This window comes from Lactuca serriola, chromosome 5 (genome assembly GCF_051521515.1).
Source record: "Lactuca serriola cultivar US96UC23 chromosome 5, Lser_US96UC23_V15, whole genome shotgun sequence".
Taxonomy (NCBI): Eukaryota; Viridiplantae; Streptophyta; class Magnoliopsida; order Asterales; family Asteraceae; genus Lactuca; species Lactuca serriola.
In genome coordinates, this window is record NC_136412.1 from 273,683,357 (window position 1) to 273,703,066 (window position 19,710).

Here is a 19,710-nt window from a genome sequence, read left to right on the forward strand (position 1 = left end):
AATAATATAGTAATTTGATTTTTTGTTTATTTATATAGTTCAATGGTGGCATAACTTTGGGGAGGGTGTGCTCGGACTCATGATGATTGCAACAAAAATATTAAGTCTAATTTGTTCCGCTCCAACTTGCAAACAAAATTAAAGTGCATTTAATCAAGTACATACAAAGTGAAGGAATCGCTTGACTATATGAGTAAAATGAATATTTTGGTGTACATTATGTACTTCAAGAATTTGAAGCAAAAGTTTGTCTAAAAGAAGAAGCTAAAAGAGGGTGATGACCCCTTACTTGTTGAGGAATTATCTTGTGATAATGAATGGATAGCCGACCTAAGTGACAAAGAATATGAGAATGGTGGAGAAATTGCAATAGGTGGCTAAGTTCAAGTTCAAAAAGGAGGAAATTTGAATTAAATCTGGTTAATGAAGATGATGAGTTGGATGGTTACATGGAAGATGATGATGCCTTTCTTTTCTAGTGATTTAGCTTCATTTGAAGACTAATATGCCTTTGTTTTTATTGATTTGGCTTTGATTTGAAAACTACTATGCTTTTGTTTTTAATTACTAATTTGGCTTGATTCGAAGACTAGTATGAATTTTAATATCTTTTTTATGTTTGATTTTAACTTTAGTATGTTTTTAATGAATAATACAATATATTATTATTATTATTATTATTATTATTATTATTATTATTATTATTTTATTCCACCATGAAGCTTATGCTTCGGTTCGCCTCAAGGCTTATGCTTCGTAAAGAGGAGAGTAAATGCCTCAAGGACCGATTATGTATTTTAAAACCCTCATGTACATGGCAAAGTAACGTTGGGATGGGGGTGAGTAAGGGGAATAGAGCACTCACCCCCCGCCACTCTTTGGTTTTTAGCCTAATAGGATCATACCCAATACCTGTGTCTGGCAATACGATTTCAGCTTGCCCCTATACTCTATGAGATAGAAACTTTTGCCATTGAAGGGTCTGGTTTTACGGGGAATACCAAGCCCCGAAAGGTAAATTTCCATCTCTAACTATAGGATCCTAATGCACCTATTAGAACCCTTAAACCCTAATTCAACCCCCAAGATAAAAGCTTCAATTTTTCAACAGTATACTTATACGTGATTTCACTTTTTATACTAAAACTCGTAAAGTCGTGTGGATGATCGTACTGCCTCCTCCTCCTACATTCCCATAACAGAGACATCAAATCCACGATTTCTACTGTAAATTTTCACACCAGACGGTGGGCAACCCGGGCGACTGCCTAGGACCCACGACTTCAGGGGGCCCAAAATTTATGGGTTATATATATATATATATATATATATATATATATATATATATATATATATATATATATATATATAATTATTACCTAAATGATTTTTAGGACCTAAAGTTGGTTGAAACTCAATTTAGCTCAAAATATAAACAATTTAGTTTGCTTTTTATTTCTAATTGAAAACGTCTATATAGAAGAGTAATGATATTTTTCTGAATCTTTATTATATTTGTATTTAAGGGATCTTTTTTTTTTTCTTTTCGCTCTGGACCTTGTATATGTTTGGACCAGCCCTGAATTTTCATCAAAACATCTATAAACATGTTTTTAAAGCATAAAATTGATCCGTAATGATTCACCAACAACATGTAACATAACTATAGCATTACAAGGTCATAAACATCCTTAAATCTACCAAAAAAAATGTCTAGGAAACCTAACTTGTCTAAAACCATTAATTTCTTGATTTAACATGGTTGTAAAGGGTTAAACCCATCAAAAATGAATTTAAGAACATGATAACATTGCTCTAACCACATTAGACGGTTTACAACATAAGCGTTCCATAATTTCATCATGAATCGCTAATTGCATCATCAAAAACACAAAAACTAAAGTTGACAATAATTTAGCCATAAGAGTTGATCCAATTTGCACCAACTTCTACTATGTTGATAACATGTAAAAGCCCGACCCAAGGTGAGTCTATTCCATAAGCCCTGACAGCCCAATCCGTTTGCATACCTCTAATATAGAAGTATAAGAGAATGAATAGCAAGATGACATGCCCCCAGGGTATGATCTATTTTCATAATATGCTTACTTGCAAAAAGGTTGGTGTACTTACTCAAGTCATTTCCAAGTTGGGACTTTTAGGACTTTCTACGTTGCTGAGTTTCCTGGAGAATCGTCTCCTTCGATTCATAAAGTATTTCTTAACATCTGAAAAAATTGAACTTATACTTTTCTGTTGGATCCGGCAATAATCCCTCAAGCTAATAACAACATAAATTACAAGAGCAACAGTTGAAGTCCCACTGGTCAAAACAAGAAGTGACGAAAAACTACCAAGACCCAAACTTTCATACTCATCATCATCTGAATCCATCTCTACACATTTCTCAGAACCAATCATTTTTTTCTCTATCTCTTGTAGGGTTCCACTTTCAGACACATTCAACAATGCTTTAGTAAAATCAGCCACCATTGGAGAACCTTTCGGAAGCACCTACAAACAAATCAACAGATATTCAAATGATAAATTAAGAAAAAGTTTATATAATATAATAATCTTACAAACGCAAATCCTCCATCCCCGAATGTAGGTCCAGCAGCAATGAAGCTATTGCAGTACTTAGCAAGAAAAAGTTTAGTGAAAGGAGCCTCAAGAAAAACCGCTGATATTTCTTTGTTTTTAAGGGCACGTGCGTATCCTTCTGGAGAAGTGAAAGGCCTTATGTTTCGATTCTTGAAACCAAGAACATCCACCAAATAACTGGCAACGTGGGCCCCTTGGCCATACCCCACAACTGCATTACCATTCTTTAGGGTTTCAAAGTCTGTTACTTTAGGTATCAGCCTTTTAACAGTGAGCTGGCTGGTGAGACTAGCGGTGTAACACTGCCCGATGATTATTGCCGCCAACAACCACGCCACTGTTGTCATTCTGGTCAAATTACTATGAAGCGCATCACCTGAGTGATGATGATAACAGATTAACACTGTAACAAGAGGTTTGAAATGTGTGTGAATTGTTTAAAACTTACCATTTGTGAAGAACATTCTAGTAAACGCTAAAGAGAGAAGAGTTCCTGTGCGATTCAAAGCAGACCCTCCAAGTTCAGGGGTGTTTTTGTGCTCAATCAGCCATATCACAAAGGCGTTATATATATTGATTAAGATTGTTAGGGCCCACATGCTTAATGTAAAGGGCTTCACAAATAACCATTGTCCATGGTACGATGTGACAGGTACTCCCTACAACAATAAGCCTCTATAGAGACGAGGTCTACAGGGACGTCATATGTCGTCTCTATAGATACCCTATAGGGACGACATGTCGTCTCCATATAGTTGACAATTTTTTTTTGACTTTCGGAGCTACAGCGGTCTCACCATGTTAAAGCGGGAAGGAAACTGGATTAGGCGCGTTTTGGGGAAGGCTATAGGGACGACTTGTCATCCCCATATCTTTCTACGAATTAAATTAGAAGAACAACCTCCTTTGTTTCGATCACGCACACTCAATCATTAGTCTCTATCTGTCTCTCTTACTCTTGATCGGAGATTCTCCCTTCCCAAATTTCGACCATTATCTTCTCCACCGGCGACTTCCTCACCTCCCTCTCCCCGTGCATCTTCTTCCTCTCTCCATGGATTCTCATGCTAGTTACCACCATTAGGCTAATCAATGTCGATTAGTTTCAATGCCGCCGATTCTGAATATCGGCTTCCTTTTCACATCCAGTTACGATTAGTATTGAATACAATCCCTACACCAGCTACCAGGTTAGTAATTCTGTGTTTGAACCTATAATTGAGGTATATGTTAGCAATTATGTATTTGAAACTGGAATTGGGATAAAAGTTAACGATGATGACGAAGACAAACTCAAATTCGATAGAGATTTGGTTTTTGTGCAATTCCTATATGCATACTTGTTTATTATGCTTTTGAATTGCACAATTGTGGTGTTTGTAGGATTGGAGATGCAATGGCAAAGGCTATGTGGCTTATCGTATGAAGTTGCAGCCACCTAGCTACCTTAGTAGTCCTTGAACCAGGTGATTGCCATTTTTACTTGATGTTCACTAAATGGTTATTACTTGCTGGCTTACCTTTGTGTTCCCAAACATGATCCAGAAAAAGATGGTTGTATCATTATGGGGAGGATTGACTGCACTGAAGAAGTTGACATGTGTAGAAGGTAAGAAACCCTAAACCTTGAGCCCTAATTGTGATGAATACAATGCTTTAAAGATATATCATACAAGGTTATCAGGAACCACATACAAGGTTATCCATCTATTCAGATATTCCGAAAGGGCAGTGATGTTAAGTATGTGTAATTTCTTATATTCTACTCTCTGTTTTGAATCTAAAAAATAAATCAGGGATGAAAATGGGCACCATGAGCATGAATCATAAAACATTAAAATTGTATTTTAATGTTTTAAACAATTTTTTTTTCACTACAGTTGAAGATTCAAGGTGAAAAGGCTGGACGCAAGGGTCATTTATCTGTTTCAACAGAGGGATACTTTTGTTTTTTATTTTATTTAACTGGAACTTTTTCCTATTTTTTTTTTTGGTTATAAAAATAAGGAAGTTATATATATTAATATAAAAATGATGTATTAAAATATTGCTATTTTCAGATTTTTTTGAAGTGGCACCTTCATTGCAAATGGTTGAGGTTCGAAAAGCAAGTGGAGATACATTAGAATTTCACAAGGTATACAAATATAAATGTCATGAATTCTTTGCGTTTATTTTATAAATCTTTTTTTGGGATAAAATGTTGTTAATATGTATATATTTGTTTGTGGAGTATGCAGTTTTACAAGAATTTTTTATGCAGACAATGGAAGAATTGGTTGCACCCTATTGCAATGGATTCACATCTGGCCTTGGAGGGTAAATCTGGAAAAACTAAAGAAAATGCTATAATGCTACTTGTTTTATTACCAAATATCATAACATAATGATTATTGTTGATAATTATGATCATGTTGATTTCAGATTTTGACTTCACATTGCATCATCCTCACTGGATAAAACTATGAGAGTGTGGGATATACCAAAAGGCATTTGCATTCAAGTAATTTATGGAGTTGCCTCTCAGTTATGTATCCGATTTCATCCTGTAAGTGCACTTACACACTGACATCTATTAATAATTTTGTTTATAATATTGCATATATTATAATATTACATATATTAATAATTTTTCTTCTGTAAATGCTTATATAAATTTGTAACTTTGACTTGTCTTTTTATATAAAACTTATTATCATTTTTTTTCCAATTGCAGGTGAATAATAACTTCCTTTCGGTTAGAAATGCAAACAGAGAAATTTTGGTAATAAAAACTTCACTTGCTAATGTGGCTTTTCTAATTTTATTTTTTCTTTGTTATTAATATTTCTAAGAAAAAAATCACACAAATAAGCTAAAAGCCTAAGTGAGGGACTATATACAGTTACTGTATATGGTTACTGTTGTACATTCTAAAAATCACAAAAATAAAAGTTGTCTCATCATCAATTCTTTTCTTTTTGTCAAATTCTGTTTTATTTTGTACATTTTAAAGTTTCATTTTTTTATATAATTATTGTCTCAGGTATTCAATTTTAGCATAGGAAGATTAACAGATGAAATAGTTGTGGACAGCAAGGTCAATTTATTTTTTGTATTTGAGAAAACTGGAAAAGTAAACCAAAAATAGAAGCTGTATGGAAATTCTATACAATATCTATAGAGACGACATTTCGTTGCTACAGGTCTAGCTATGGGGACGACATGTCGTCTCTATAGGTCTAGCTATGGGGGCGACGTGTCGTCTCTATAGATCCAACAATGGGATGACAACCCCGAACCAACGAAAACGATATGTCGTCTCTAAAAGGTATCTATGGCGACGATATCTATTGCGACGGCCCAAACTATCTATTGCGACGGGGCTATAGCGACAAAGGCTATAGGGACGACTTGTCGTCACAACCACCTATTGAGACGACTTTCTATAACCTATAGAGACGACATTTGTCGTCCCTATAGGTCTCGTTTCTTGTAGTGACTATCATCACCAGTCCTGTTTCTGTGTACGGATGTGTGAACTCAGCATATTTATATCGCCTTGAAACGATTGATACATCACCAACTATCAAATCAAATTTCTGCCAGAATAAATAAAGAATTTAATAACAATAAGAAGAACAATGTAACATTGATTGAATTGATTACCTTCAAATAAACTTGCTCCACTAGAGAATCGTATGTCCCATTAAAGGGATGAAATTCATATGGCAAGTAATAAGGCAAGAGTTTGATGGTTTCTTTGAAAAGCTCAACTGAGTAGCCTCTGTAAGTGAGATTATGATTTTTATGATCATATTTCACTTCCACAAACTTTTTAAACATGGCCATTGTTGGGACACCTACTCGTAATGGATTGGCATTTGTAGGAATAGCCCATCCTATTGGAGTATGCAACGGTTTCCCAGGCCAAAAAATGTAGCCTAAACTTTTCAAAGAGGTGTCATAAGTGGTTTTATCATTTATAACCTCAGAAAAACCGAGTCCTTCTGACCAAAACCCTAGTTCTCTATAGTATTTTCCTATAACATTTATGATTGGAAATTTATGTGATGCAGGTGGTTTCTGGTCAACAGACTGCCAACTCGTGTTGTTGTTGGTCAATGCCAATGCCACAATCAATGTAGCATCATATGCCTGAACTGCAAAAACCCCAGGGATGTTGTTTTCTTCTTCAGGTTGTTCGAGTTTAAACTTTTTCTGAAACTTTGTGCTAAAATCATCAAACTGTGAGAAGAAACTCCCAATTCCCAAAACGCCCTCCAATATTGTGGAAAAAGTAGAGGAATTTACAGTATGGAGAAGATCTGTGATTAAACTTGTTGTGATCCACACATAACCCTTTTCCATCATCCCCATGTTCTTTGCATTTTGAAAAAGGCGAACACCTGTTTCCAAAGAGGAATGAAGAAGAAACACTCTGCATTGTTCTTTACTGATACTTTCGAGTTGTTTTGGCAATGAAAAGGAAGAGGATAAAGGTGAGAGCTTTACAATGCTGCTTATTTCCACACTGGAGTCTTTAATGGCTTCCATGAGATGTGGAATGACTTGAGTGGATGCTGAATTGATATCTTCGTATATGAAAGTAAAACGACTCCATCCGTAAGACTCAAGAATAGCAACAAAAGCTTTCGTTTGAGGAAACTGAGAAGGTGAAGCTTGAAATAGGTAGGGCCATCTATCTAGTGCCCGTTGAGGAACTGAATCAAAAAGAGAGAAAGTTGGAACTTGAGCTTCACTACATACCTCTGAAACTGAAAGCACTTCTTCCAAGGTCTGTAACCCTAAAATCGCCTCCACTTTATGTGTTTCAATCAGGTAGGTGGCTGCATTTCAACCAAGTCCAGAAATTGTTATCTGTCTGAAGGTAGGATAGAGGAAAAAAAAAAAAAAAAGGTAGATAACAATGCACATTAAAGGGATCTTCATAAACTAGATAAATTTTTTAATTTAGCCAACAATCCTAATTACTTTGCAGATAATAACCAAAAATTAACAAATTACACCAATTAGCCACTGAAATCGTAGGTCATTGGCCATCTATGATTTCTTTAGTTCATCAGAACATACAACCTTTAATACACACATATGCATGTCGGCTTGTACATTTAAAAACCATTTGTGAAATGGTCTAGCCCATGCTCTTTTTTCTTTTTGAAGTATAAATACCCTTTTTTTCTAGCCCTTCATTTTTGTAGTTACAAAATTAGAAAAACTCTCACATACTACAAGAAATGCGCTTAATACCGGCGACGGTATTAGCGGAAACAAAGGCATTACCGACGATATATTTGAAATGAAATGTCGCCAGTAATGCCTTTGTTGCCGCAAATACCATCGCCGATATTGATAAAAAGCATCGATCCGTGTCAAATGTTCTGGCTTCACCACAACCGTCGATCTTAATTCCAATTGAATGGTTCAATGATGCGCATCGTACAAGATTATTACCGACGATAGAAATAGCGGCGAACCCGTCGCTGCTAATACCCTAAAAATTGTTGACCGCGAAAACTTCCCTCCATTTAGCATCGAGTGTCGCCTCTATTGATCCCAGTCGACGCTATTACCGTCGCGGGTAGTAGCTTAAGTCAATTTCATCCACCTATCGACATTTTGCTTTCTCACTATCACTCCCACTTTTCTTCTCCGACAATTCCAACTCTACTCCAACCCTTTCGAAAGCTTAAGACCGTTCACCAGCCGATTACCACCTCTAACTGATAGGAACACCACCGGGGTTTTATACTGGCGATTTTGGGGCGTTTACCGGCGATTTGGTGTGTTTTCGGCGACCCTTCGACCACAAAACCGCCGACTGTAAGTAATTTCTCGTCCCTCCTGTCGGTTTTTTTCTCCTCTGAAGTATGTCCACTCTAAAATAATTTTTTGTGATCAAGAAATCCACAAATAGCCATTGTTGTTGCTGCTCCGGCGAGCGCACCGCCATTGCAAATTTTTTTTGGCGAAAATACCACCACAGGGGCTTCTGATTTCAATTTCAGGTTAGTAACTCTCTTTAGTATGCAAATAGATGGTATTTGGTACGCAAATAAATGGTATTTCAGCTAAAACAAATGGTATGCAAACTATTATGAGCTAAAATAATTATAGAATTATTTTTTTCATATTTAAGGTTATGGTAAGAAATCTAACAATTATTACATAAATTTGATGGTATACAAACATATGGTATTTGGTATGCAAATTTGTTTAATCCAACAGTTTATATGTTTATAAGTGTATTGTTTATTTTTATGTGTAGTTGGTATGCAAATCATGTATGTGTGTATAAATGTATGCATTTGTGTATATGTATGATGGATGTATGTATATTGTGTATATGTGTATTTGTATGCAATAAAAAAATTATGTGTGTATAATGTATGCATATGTGTATTTGTATATATTGTATATATTTGTGTATGTATGATAGATATATGTGTATTTGTGTGCAATAAGAATGTATGTATGTAGGATGTTTTAATTTTTTATGACTTAATTAGGCAAGCCTCAAAACTACAATGCTATAATTAAAAAAAAGTAGGATGCTATAAATTGTAATGTCATTTAATGCTATAATTAAAAAATAAAAAGTATGATGCTATAATTCATTTCGTCATGTAAAGTATAATGTATAATTGAAACTTTATTTGGATTCCTAGTTTGTGTGTTTTTTCTAATAGAAATTGTATCTATATATCTTATAAGTTTACAGGAAATGATGTCGATATGACTTTGGTTTTTGTACACCATGGTTGATGTTATGGGCCATGGACATGACGGGGATGTAGTGGAGGACCCACCTTTCCTAAGTGGTAGAGGTGCTGGTCATCATGAGCAGGATGATAAGTTTTATTATGAATTTTTTTTAATATTTTTGTTCAATTAATATAAAATACCGTTTCTAATAATTTTTAATTATATTTGTAGTTGTGCTACACAGAAGAGTATGAGGAAAAGCAAAAAAACCTTAAGCTCGAAAGAGCGCTCTTACAAAATAAGGGCAAACGGATTGACATGGAGTATGATAGGGATATGAGATATGATCTTGTAGGAGAGCTGAATGACATGTTTGCACGTGAAGTTGGGAAAATAATGTGGCGGATGGTCCCTTTTGATAAATGGACATGGAAAAAAAATTCCTCCGCGACAAAGGATAGAGTAGAACAACATTTAGGGGTAAATTATTTATATAAGAATATTTTATATGGTTAATTATGATTGGTTTTTACTTGGCTATCTTTTTTTGTTTTTGTAGACAAAGTTTGATTTGGATGGGATGTCCCGGGATCCAAACGTTGCTATGTTGTTAGAGAGTTTTAAAGCGGCTTTGTTAAAAGGTTATCGAGAGCGTCAAACTAATTCAAAAGAATATTTTTTGCAAGCCGGAGGGTATGAGGATATCCTGAGAGCATTAGCCAACCCCCCACATGATATGGAGGTTGAAAATAGGAGGAAAACAGTTGAGTATTTTCAAACGGTTGAACACATAGTTGCTTCAGAAAAGAACAAAAAAGTCTGTCAAATGCAAACGACCGTGAACCATGGGGGGTCGAGCTCGTATAGTAGTACATGTATAAGAAGGTAATGTACGATATTTGTAATTAATTTTTTTAAATATAATCTAATTTTTAATGTTAAACAGAACCTAAAGATAGTGGAAACGTTTTGCAAGGCTCATGTCGATAAGAATTGTGTATTTGTTAGTGTCGAGGCAGAACACCAATACGTAAGTATTTAATTATAATTTTATCATATAATTAAGTGTTTATATATACTTAATTCTTAATCACTTTTGGTAAACACAGAATCGGTTAGTGGATAGCTCTTACAACAAACGCAAGGGCCAGAAGGTGAAAAAGAGTTAACACTCGCTCAACAAAGAGCTACTTTCAAGAGTGTATTAGGTGAATGACATGGCCATATCAGAGGCACCGGGCGAAAACCTTCTGCTATCCCGCCGATTACACAACCACCGCAACCATCACTATAACACTTAGTTTCTAATCGCTTCATCATTCGGGATCGTTACCCGATAATCAGTTATCTTAAAGTTTCGGGCCTTGGGGGAATATATGATTATCCCTTTTTAGATGTGGTTATTATAGATTAAGTGATCCGAGTGTTCGATTGTGTTTCGGAGCCTAACGGTATAATCATAGTTTGGCAGTTCGGGCCTTTATGAAATTATGGTTTTTTTTGTTAGGAAGGTCTTTAGGCGAAGGTGAGTTGATAGAAGTGTAGGGCTTCTTTTCACCTTTCTGTGGGTATAAAGTTCCTCGAAAACGGACTTAGAACGAAGGAGTTACGGCCAAATGAAGTTCAAGTGTTTAGCAGATTGGTCGAGTACGTGGTGCGTACTCACCAAGTATGTGGGGCGTAGTGGGTAAATGGATCGCGATCTTCTTTTGATTATGCCTAGCGTACTAAGGATACGCGGGGCGTACTCCTTTCAACAAGAAACCCTAATTTCTAGGGTTTTACCTCTATTTAAGCCTCATTTATTCTTGCGCCTTGTTCTTATCAGCCTCCATGCCTCCTAAACCCTAATATTTGACCCCTAGTCACCATCTTGGAGTTCTTAAGATTTTGTGAGGAATCTTGAAGTGTTTTTGTGCATCTCAAAGAGATTGGAGCTTGTTGAAGTATCATCACTTGGAGTGGGGCTTGTAGATCCAGAAGTTTCCCATCTTTTGGAACCAATTGAAGGTAAAAAAAAACTTTAATCTTGTTATCTCTTTTAGGTGGATCTAGTTTGGGGTGGTTGTGGCACATTTTGGTCTCATTGGGTTTCCTTATGTGAATGAGTTTGCTCCAAGAGTTTGGTCCCTAGATATGGACGTTTTAGGCATCCTAAATGCATAAAAATGCAATATTGATGGATAATATCAACCCATGCATGTGTATTAGCCTCTTTGATGAAGTTGCAAAGTAATAACTTGGATTTGGGACCAATTGAGCCATGCAAAAGCTCAAATTTAACAACTTTATGGATTAAGACATGTTTTGGAACTAGATATGAGCATTAGACGTTTTGGCTTAAGGGATTAAGACATTTTCTAAGTTAGTTGTGGGCAGGGTGAGTACGCGGGGCGTACCTCCTAGTACGTGAAACGTACTTAGTCTAATGGGCGTACGCTAAGCGTACCAACTGAGTACGTGGGGCGTACTCAGTATTTTGGGTTTTCTTGATTCGTTGACTTTTTTTACCTTGGACCATTGACTACAAGTTTGACCAGAGTTGACCATGGGACATTTTGAGCCTTTTAGGATATTGTCCCTTCTCGAATTAGGCCCATGATGGGTTTAGGCCCAATTTAGATATTTGGGTCTTGTGGTGCCAATTTGGATATTTTAGGATTTGGATTTTGGCAAAATAAGGAAAAGGGTAAAGTTGTCTTTTACCCTGAAAGGTTTGGTCATTGGACTAGAATTCTTGTTTGGGTCGAGAATCAATTATTGATGGAATATTATTTAATGAAGTTGGTGTGAGGCTTCTGGTAACAGCGTTTCAAGTGTTCGGTTATCTTGGTTTGAGGTGAGTCTTCTCACCATATCCATGGGTCGACGGCACCAATGTCGGCCCATTACTTGTTATATGGAATGCTAGTTGTCTTTGTGATACTTGATTGGAAGACCCCGGGGGTATCCCGTGGCATTTGTATGGAAGACCATGGGGTAGTCCATGGCACTTGGATGTCAGACCATGGGGGCAACCCACAACATTTTAAGGAAAGACCATGGGGATAGCCCGTGGCACTTGGATGTCAAACCATGGGGGTAGCCCATGGCATTTCAGGGAAAAGACCACGGGGTAGCCCATGGAAAATGTATGTATGATATGTGGTATGTTGGAGAACTCACTAAGCTTTCTGCTTACAGTTTGCTATTCATGGTTTCAGGTACTCCCGATTCGAAAGGGTGGGCCCGGCTTGGTCGCAGCACATACACCCATGTTTTTCCGCAACTTGTGATTTTGGGATGTACTCTGTTAAATGTTTTATTATGAAATACTTCTAAATGGTTGAAAAAAAAAAAGATAAATGGGTGTTTTGATTATATTAAAAATGAAATTTTTACCTTGTGGTTTTCGGGACGTTACAACCACCACAGTGATCACAACCATCATAGGTAAAACAAGATTATTTAATTTCAATAAATGCATGTTGATTTGGTAATTTTGGTTTGTGGTGATTATTTGCTAAAAGCTTTGGTAATTGGTTTTTTGTCCCAAGTGCAAGAAATAGCAATGTACTTTCGTTTTTTGTCTTAGTTTGAAAATAGCAATGTACTTTGGCATCAATAAATGCATGTTGATTTGGTAATTGTGTTTTTGTCCCAAGTGCAAGAAATATCAGTATACTTTTGGTATTTCTTGTATTTAAGTGCAAGAAATAGCAATGTACTTTGGTATTTCTCGTATGTATGGTTCCTTAACACATAAAGAGTAGATTATTTAATTTCAAAGTCTCATGTATCTATATCATGATCAATAAATGCATGCTGATTTGGTAATTATGTGTGTAATTGTGTTTATGTTTTAAATGCAAGAAATAGCAATGTACTTTTTGTCATAGTTTAAAAATAACAATGTACTTTGGTATTTTTTTGTTTATGTTTGATAATTTAACTTATAAGTTTATATATATTATTTATTATGTAGTTGGAAAATCTCCGGGAAATGTTCAACGACCCGGCATGTAGGATGAGCTTTATATATTTTTTCAATTGGGGAAAGATCAAAGACGAAACGACGAGAACGGAAGTGATGGTTCATCAGATAATTAGTTTGTGTTTTGTATGTTAGACTTGTCGTGACACTTTGGTATTAGCTTGTTGTAATTATAAAACTTTGGTTGTTTATTTTAGTATGAAATTAATTATATATGATATCATTACACTATTTCGTAGTAATCCGATATTATGTAAAAAAATTATGTATTTAATGTCGTTATATATCGGGTTTTTTGCGCCAAAATCGTTGATTAAAAAAATTATTAAAAAATAAAAAAAAAATGAAAAATATTATTACTGGCGACACTATTAGCGGCGACGATTACTAGCGACAACAACATTAGCGGCAACAATTGTCTTACCGGCGACATTTTGATCAATAGTGACAGAGCAGTAGCGCGCGGCGAATTTTTACCTGCGACATTTCTACTCTTTAACGGCAACCTTTTTCGCCACTAATTTCCGTTTTTCTTGTAGTGACATTCTATTGATCAAGAACATGGACGAGGAAAACTTATTTGTATAGTTACAAAATTACAAAATTGAAATCTCTGCGTGTAATGAGTTTTGTTTGTTAAATAATAAATATCCTAAGAACAAAGAAACCCCAAAAATATAAACAGTTAAGATTAATGCAATTTAAATACAAAATGTGAGATTTTCATAAGAAAATGATGTGTGCAGAGAAGATAAATGGTAAACTTGTGTATAATTTTCTATTTATTTTTATTTTTATTTTTAGCATTTAAATAATGGGTTAATGATTTTTTTGGAAAATATTTCTATTTTTATTTTTCTTTCTTTGTAAGTACATACTAATACCATCTAATCCAAAACTAGAACATTCTTATTGTTTTACAATAATATAACATGAAAAAATTTTGGATTTATTGATTCTTGACATCATCCCCAAAAAAGAGTTATATGTAACTTCCGATGTCTTTAACGGTGTCTTGATATAATCAGAGAGAGCTCTTCGTCCATGTTCTTGATTAGAGGTGTCAATTTATGACACGACACAACAAAAATAGACGAAACGAAACGAAATTAGGACGAAATCAAAATTTGAATTCGCGTTCTTATCGTTTTCGTGTCAAAGATTAAAAAACACAATGTCGTGTCGTGTCGTGTCGTGTTCGTGACCATAAATCGACACGAAATTGACATGATTAAGTATGTGGCTGTCGAGTTTTTCGTGTTTGTCGTTTTTGTGGTGTTATATATCTTTAAGTATGAACGAAATACACTAATAGTTATGTAATATTATATTTGGCGTGTCATGTCGTGTTGTCGTATTTTAATTGGTTCGTTTTCGTGTTAATAAAAAAAACACGACATCGTGTCATGTCGTATCCGTGTTATATAAAACTTTGTCGTGTCGTGTTAGACAAAAACACGACACAACTGCCCGATTTGACAGCTATATTCTTGATTTATAGAATGTGACAGTTTCCCAATTTTGTAACTACAAAAATGAGGGGTTTAGAAAAAAAAATTATACTTCATAAAGCAGAAATAGTAGATTCGCTATACCATTTCACATATGGTTTATCCATTCTGTTAACGTATAAGTCGACAATGCATATCTATGCATTAAAGGGTTGTACGTTCTTAGATGAATTAAAGAAATCATAGATAGGTCCGGCAATAGAGCGGGTTTTGACATTTATCCGATCCAAACCCTTAACAGTTATACGGGTTTGGAGCATAGTTTTTTATCCATTCACCCGTTAACGACCCGTACCCGCTAACCTCTTTATTAAAATGGGTCGGGTATGGATCATCACCGATCCGCTCCATTTATAACCCGACCCATATAAATTTTAGAATTATACATTTATATTTTATATTTCCTAAGTTTTACTTTAAATTCCAATCGAAAGTCCAAAGACTAAACTGTTTTTACATAGGACTCGAGGACTCAACTTTTAGACTTTCAATCTTCTCACAAGAATCATGATGTCATTTCATTTATATTTCATCATATAATCACCAATTTCATTTATAAATCAATAAATTCATTTATCAATCGGAAGAAAGTTTGTAATTGCTATTCTCTATCAATGCAATCCAGGGTCAAAAACCGATCGGAAGTAACTACAATAATGATTTTAATTCCAATCAAAACTCTTCGAGTACATAATGTGTTTTCTAACTCAACATTTGTTCTATTTAACAAATGTGATTTTATGATTTAAGTATAATGAGTTTGATTATTCAAAAAACCTATGGGTTATGGGGCGGGTTTGGATATCTGCTGATTTGGTGGATAAAGGTATGGGTTTGATTATTTAAAACCCTACGGGTTACGGAGCAGGTTTGGATCGGGTTTTGGAATTTGTTAAAAGGGTTTGGATTAAGGTCGATTCGCTCCAAACCCGCCCCATTGCCAGGTTTAATCATAGATGGTCCTTACTTGCCTGCAATTTTAATGGCTAGTTGGTGTAATTTGTTATTTTTTAGCTATTTTTTCTACACAGTAATTAGGCTTTTTTTGGGCTAAATTAGCAAATTTCTCATAAAACTATATAAATAGGATTAATTTAACGCACCAACTAAGCATCTTAATTTGAAACACACAATGAATCCTCATAGCCCTATATAAGCCGGCTTAATTAACACACCATCTAGGCATCTTACCGACGAATAGTACGTGGATAAATAGGTTTTCTAGGGTTTTTGAAAACAGAATAAACCTGTTAAATTGTTAATACGTAGAAATCATATCGTTAAGCTTTGCTAAGACACTATTATCTCATACTCCTACTATCAGATTGTGCTAACAAATAACAATAGTAGAAAAGGTGCTTCAGAAATTTGAAAAGCTCATGAAATCGAGAAACCTCAAGAAGTAGATCAATGTGACGCTCGGAATTGGTACTTTCATAGATTAAACTAGTCGCTAGAAACCGGTATTTAAAAATCCCCATGAATAAGGCAGGAAGCTTTCTCGAAGGGGAGTCTAGTAGTCAATATTCATTTGTCTCAAAATCTCTTTTTTCAATAAAATAAAAATATAAACTTGAAAATAATTAATTTGGCATTTCAAAGTTCAAATTAGTCATATCTCAAACTTTTTATCCAATTTATTACATGAAACATATCGATTTTAGTTTTTTACCAAAAAAAAAACATATCGAACAAAAGTAAATGGCATTAGATGAGTTAAGTTACCTGCATGGATTGCTTGAACAATATTTCTTTTTGAATTTGTTGTGTAAAGCGTTAAGTTCTGATTCGTTTTTGCAGTGAAATCATCTATGGCAACTTCCATGGCAATTCTAGCCTCTTTGCCTACTCGAGATGACATATCCACAATTGCACCAATAACAAATGCATCACTAGAGTTACTTCGTATAGATTTGGCATCAGTTTTAACAATAAATGGTATCTTTAACAAACAAATGGTGAAAATAACGCTAATAGACATAAGCTTGTTTTTCATTATAGGAAAAGAAAGAATATGCCTAAAGACAATCTCACCCAACTTTCTATTGGTGCTCATTCACCATACATATAGATTAGAGTGAGATATAGGAAAAGCAGTGATCTAACTTAGTTATTACTGAAAGTATATGAGTATTATACTATAAGAAAAGTCAACAAAGACTATACAAATGATTTCAAGGTTTTAGCCATAACATAAAAAATATATCTTCAGTGTATTGAAGTCAACTAACTACATTTTCATCGATATTTTCACTAATGTTTTAATTCATCCATTTAAAAACAATGTGCTTTCACTTTTGTACCTCTTTTTTTAAATGATGGGAAAGAATGATAATGAGGGTATAAAAATCAAAATAACTTGTTTTTAAGTTATCAAAGACGCAAGTGAAAATATTGCAAACGCATAAAAAAAGCGGAAATGTTTAACATTTTATGTACAGAACATACGAGAAAGAAAATAATATATATCTATGCTTCTGGATGCTAAGACCCGGTTATTTTGGATGGTTTAGTGAAACTTTATGTAATTGTATTAATAAGTAAGATGTCAACCAGTAATAGTATAAAAGAAAAATCAAATTATAAGACTTATCTGGTATGATGGAGATATATATTGTTTGATTTTTCTTTTATAATTTATGTGTAGCAACTTCATTGCACCTTCCTCGAATCACTCTTATGTAATCTATGATTTATGGAATGCAAGTTTTTGTATACCGAAAATGAAGGTGGTTTGTTTAAAACTACGTACAAAAATAACAACTGAATGGTTTAGTTGACTTTATGATAAAAAAAAATATATTTTATGAGCTAAAAAAAAGCAAGCTATAATAAATTTCATCCGGATGAAAATATTATTTCACTACAAGAATCTTATCCTATACCGGCGACATCTGTTGTTGTCAGTGTAGCTCAACTTTTACAGACGACATGTCGTCGGAATAGAGTTGACCAAATGTCATGTTGACCATTTTTTGAGTAGACAGCATGTCATCTACGTACATAGGGCGCAGTGGCGAATCTAGAACCAAAAACCATGTGGTTCCTTATATAAGTAAAAATGAAAAACGAAGAGTAAATAATACTAGTGGTGGGCTAGCGTTTGGCGGAGGGGCGGTGTTGGGAGGGTAGTGATGGTCGGACAGTGAATGACATAGGATGGAACTGGCGGAGGGGCGGCATTGGGCCGATAGCGATGGTCAGACGGCAAACAACAAGGAGCGGAACCGGTGGCCGGGTGGGAGCAATCATTAGGGCGACATTGTATGATGCTTCAGAGATGTTGATCACGCCTCAGCCCAAGCGGCGTTTCATATTTCAAGCCTATTTTGCTATTTTTTTTTCCTTTTTTGTTTAATTTTAAATGGATGGACTATTGCCTAATTATTACATTTTAAATGGATTGAGGCATTGAACTATTTTGTAACGTCTGTGTTTCTGGGCTTGTCATTAATGTTGATGTAATAGTCTAGGTTAACCTTTGTAACCCGTTTTGAAATAATAAAAGTGTATTATTTGAATATTATGTGTTTTGCGCATAACTGTGTGACTTAATTGAATTAAGTATGAAAATAAGCGTCAAAATTAAATATTAGATAAAGCCGATATCTATGAATAATGTTGTAGTAGTTGAAACGAGGTTTCTGAATATATAAAGAATGCCGAAATCCGAGTTATAACGAAGAAGTTATGATCTGTCGAAGTTTCGCGACAGAACTGGCACGACGCTGAATGACGTAAAAAGTGAATTTACGATGGAGCGATATTTAGCCTTGGTAATCTAAACGAAGGTCGTATAGTTCGTTAAACCGAAAGCGTGCATAAAAAGAATGCCCAGATCTGACTTCGTATGAGGAAGTTATGATTTTTCTAAGTTTCAACTTAGCAGTATGCAGCCCGAAGTTCGATTACGAGATCGAGTGATTGCTAGCCAAAGCAATCTAAACGAGAATCGAAGATCTCGTTATTAGTAGTGCAACGATAAAAAGACAGACGAAAACGGACGTCAGATGAAGAAGTTATGAATTTCTAACGGAGTTTTCCTGTTCTGACCTACTAAAAATAATGTAATAAAAATAAATTTGAAATCATCCAACGGAGTCTAAACGAAAGTTGTAGAGCTTAGTCTCACCTACGCGTGGATATAAAGAACGTCGAAAACGGAGTTCGTATGAGGAAGATATGAATTTCTGAAGTTTTTAAATAATTAATATTTATTTATTGAATCTTTAACTCGGATAGATATCTGAAGGAGTCATTGATAAGATCCGAACTATGCCCAGCGTAGTTGAGTATGCCCAGTGGACCCTGGTACATGAACCGCCTTGGACTCGAGTGCTCCGATGACGTAAGCAGTGACAAATTCATGCTACGCCCCGCGTAGCTGAGCATTACGCCCAGCATAATGTGAGGGTTCAGGCCCTATATAAAGGGTGCGAGGGCAGCCGACCTTCTTGCTCATTTTCTCTTCTCTCTCTCCCGTTTTGCATCGTTTTTCGTGCAAGAAATATCCCGAAGCCCCAGTATCATCCCCGAGAAGTCCCGAAGCCCCGAGGATCCCGAGAAGTAAGATTCCCGAGCCGAAGCTCTGCCCGCGTGAAGCCCGGTTTTGGAGGAAAACATCCCGGTTTCGTCGCAAAAGATTATTTCAAGAGCCGTAGCGTTGTCTGATCATCTTCTAATCAAGTAAGTGTGTAGTTACTTTCTTCTAACACATAATTTGAAGTATTTGATACGAAATACGTGTTATGTGTATATATTGTTGTTTATATGTGGGAATATATATTCACTTTCTTCTAACTCATGGATATGATTTATTCTCCTAGTGAATACATGTTATGTGTATGTGTCTCATCTGTTATCTAGAATATGTATTGAATAAGCATGCTATACAGGTTTTAAACTATATATAAAAAT

The 19,710-nt window shown here is 35.2% G+C and overlaps 1 protein-coding gene across 1 annotated transcript; it reads right to left on the reverse strand.

The window, feature by feature from the left end:
* Positions 1-2,133: 2,133 nt before the first annotated feature.
* LOC145051636 (glutamate receptor 2.8-like) lies at positions 2,134-16,814 on the reverse strand. The gene is made up of 6 exons (XM_078999506.1): positions 16,519-16,814; positions 6,253-7,433; positions 6,087-6,185; positions 3,053-3,263; positions 2,583-2,980; positions 2,134-2,514 (listed from the first exon to the last, which is right to left on the reverse strand). The coding sequence occupies exons 1-6, from the start codon at positions 16,787-16,789 to the stop codon at positions 2,134-2,136; spliced, it is 2,541 nt and encodes an 846-aa protein (XP_078855632.1). The 5' UTR covers positions 16,790-16,814.
* Positions 16,815-19,710: the final 2,896 nt, after the last annotated feature.

Bases quoted from the DNA above. Each gene is read 5' to 3' on its own strand.
- LOC145051636 (XM_078999506.1), bottom strand. From the start codon at position 16,789: ATGAAAAACAAGCTTATGTCTATTAGCGTTATTTTCACCATTTGTTTG. The intron at 2,981-3,052 runs GTAAGTTTTAAA...ATCATCACTCAG, and splicing joins TAGAATGTTCTTCACAAATG to GTGATGCGCTTCATAGTAAT. The intron at 2,515-2,582 runs GTAAGATTATTA...ATTTGTTTGTAG, and splicing joins GGGATGGAGGATTTGCGTTT to GTGCTTCCGAAAGGTTCTCC.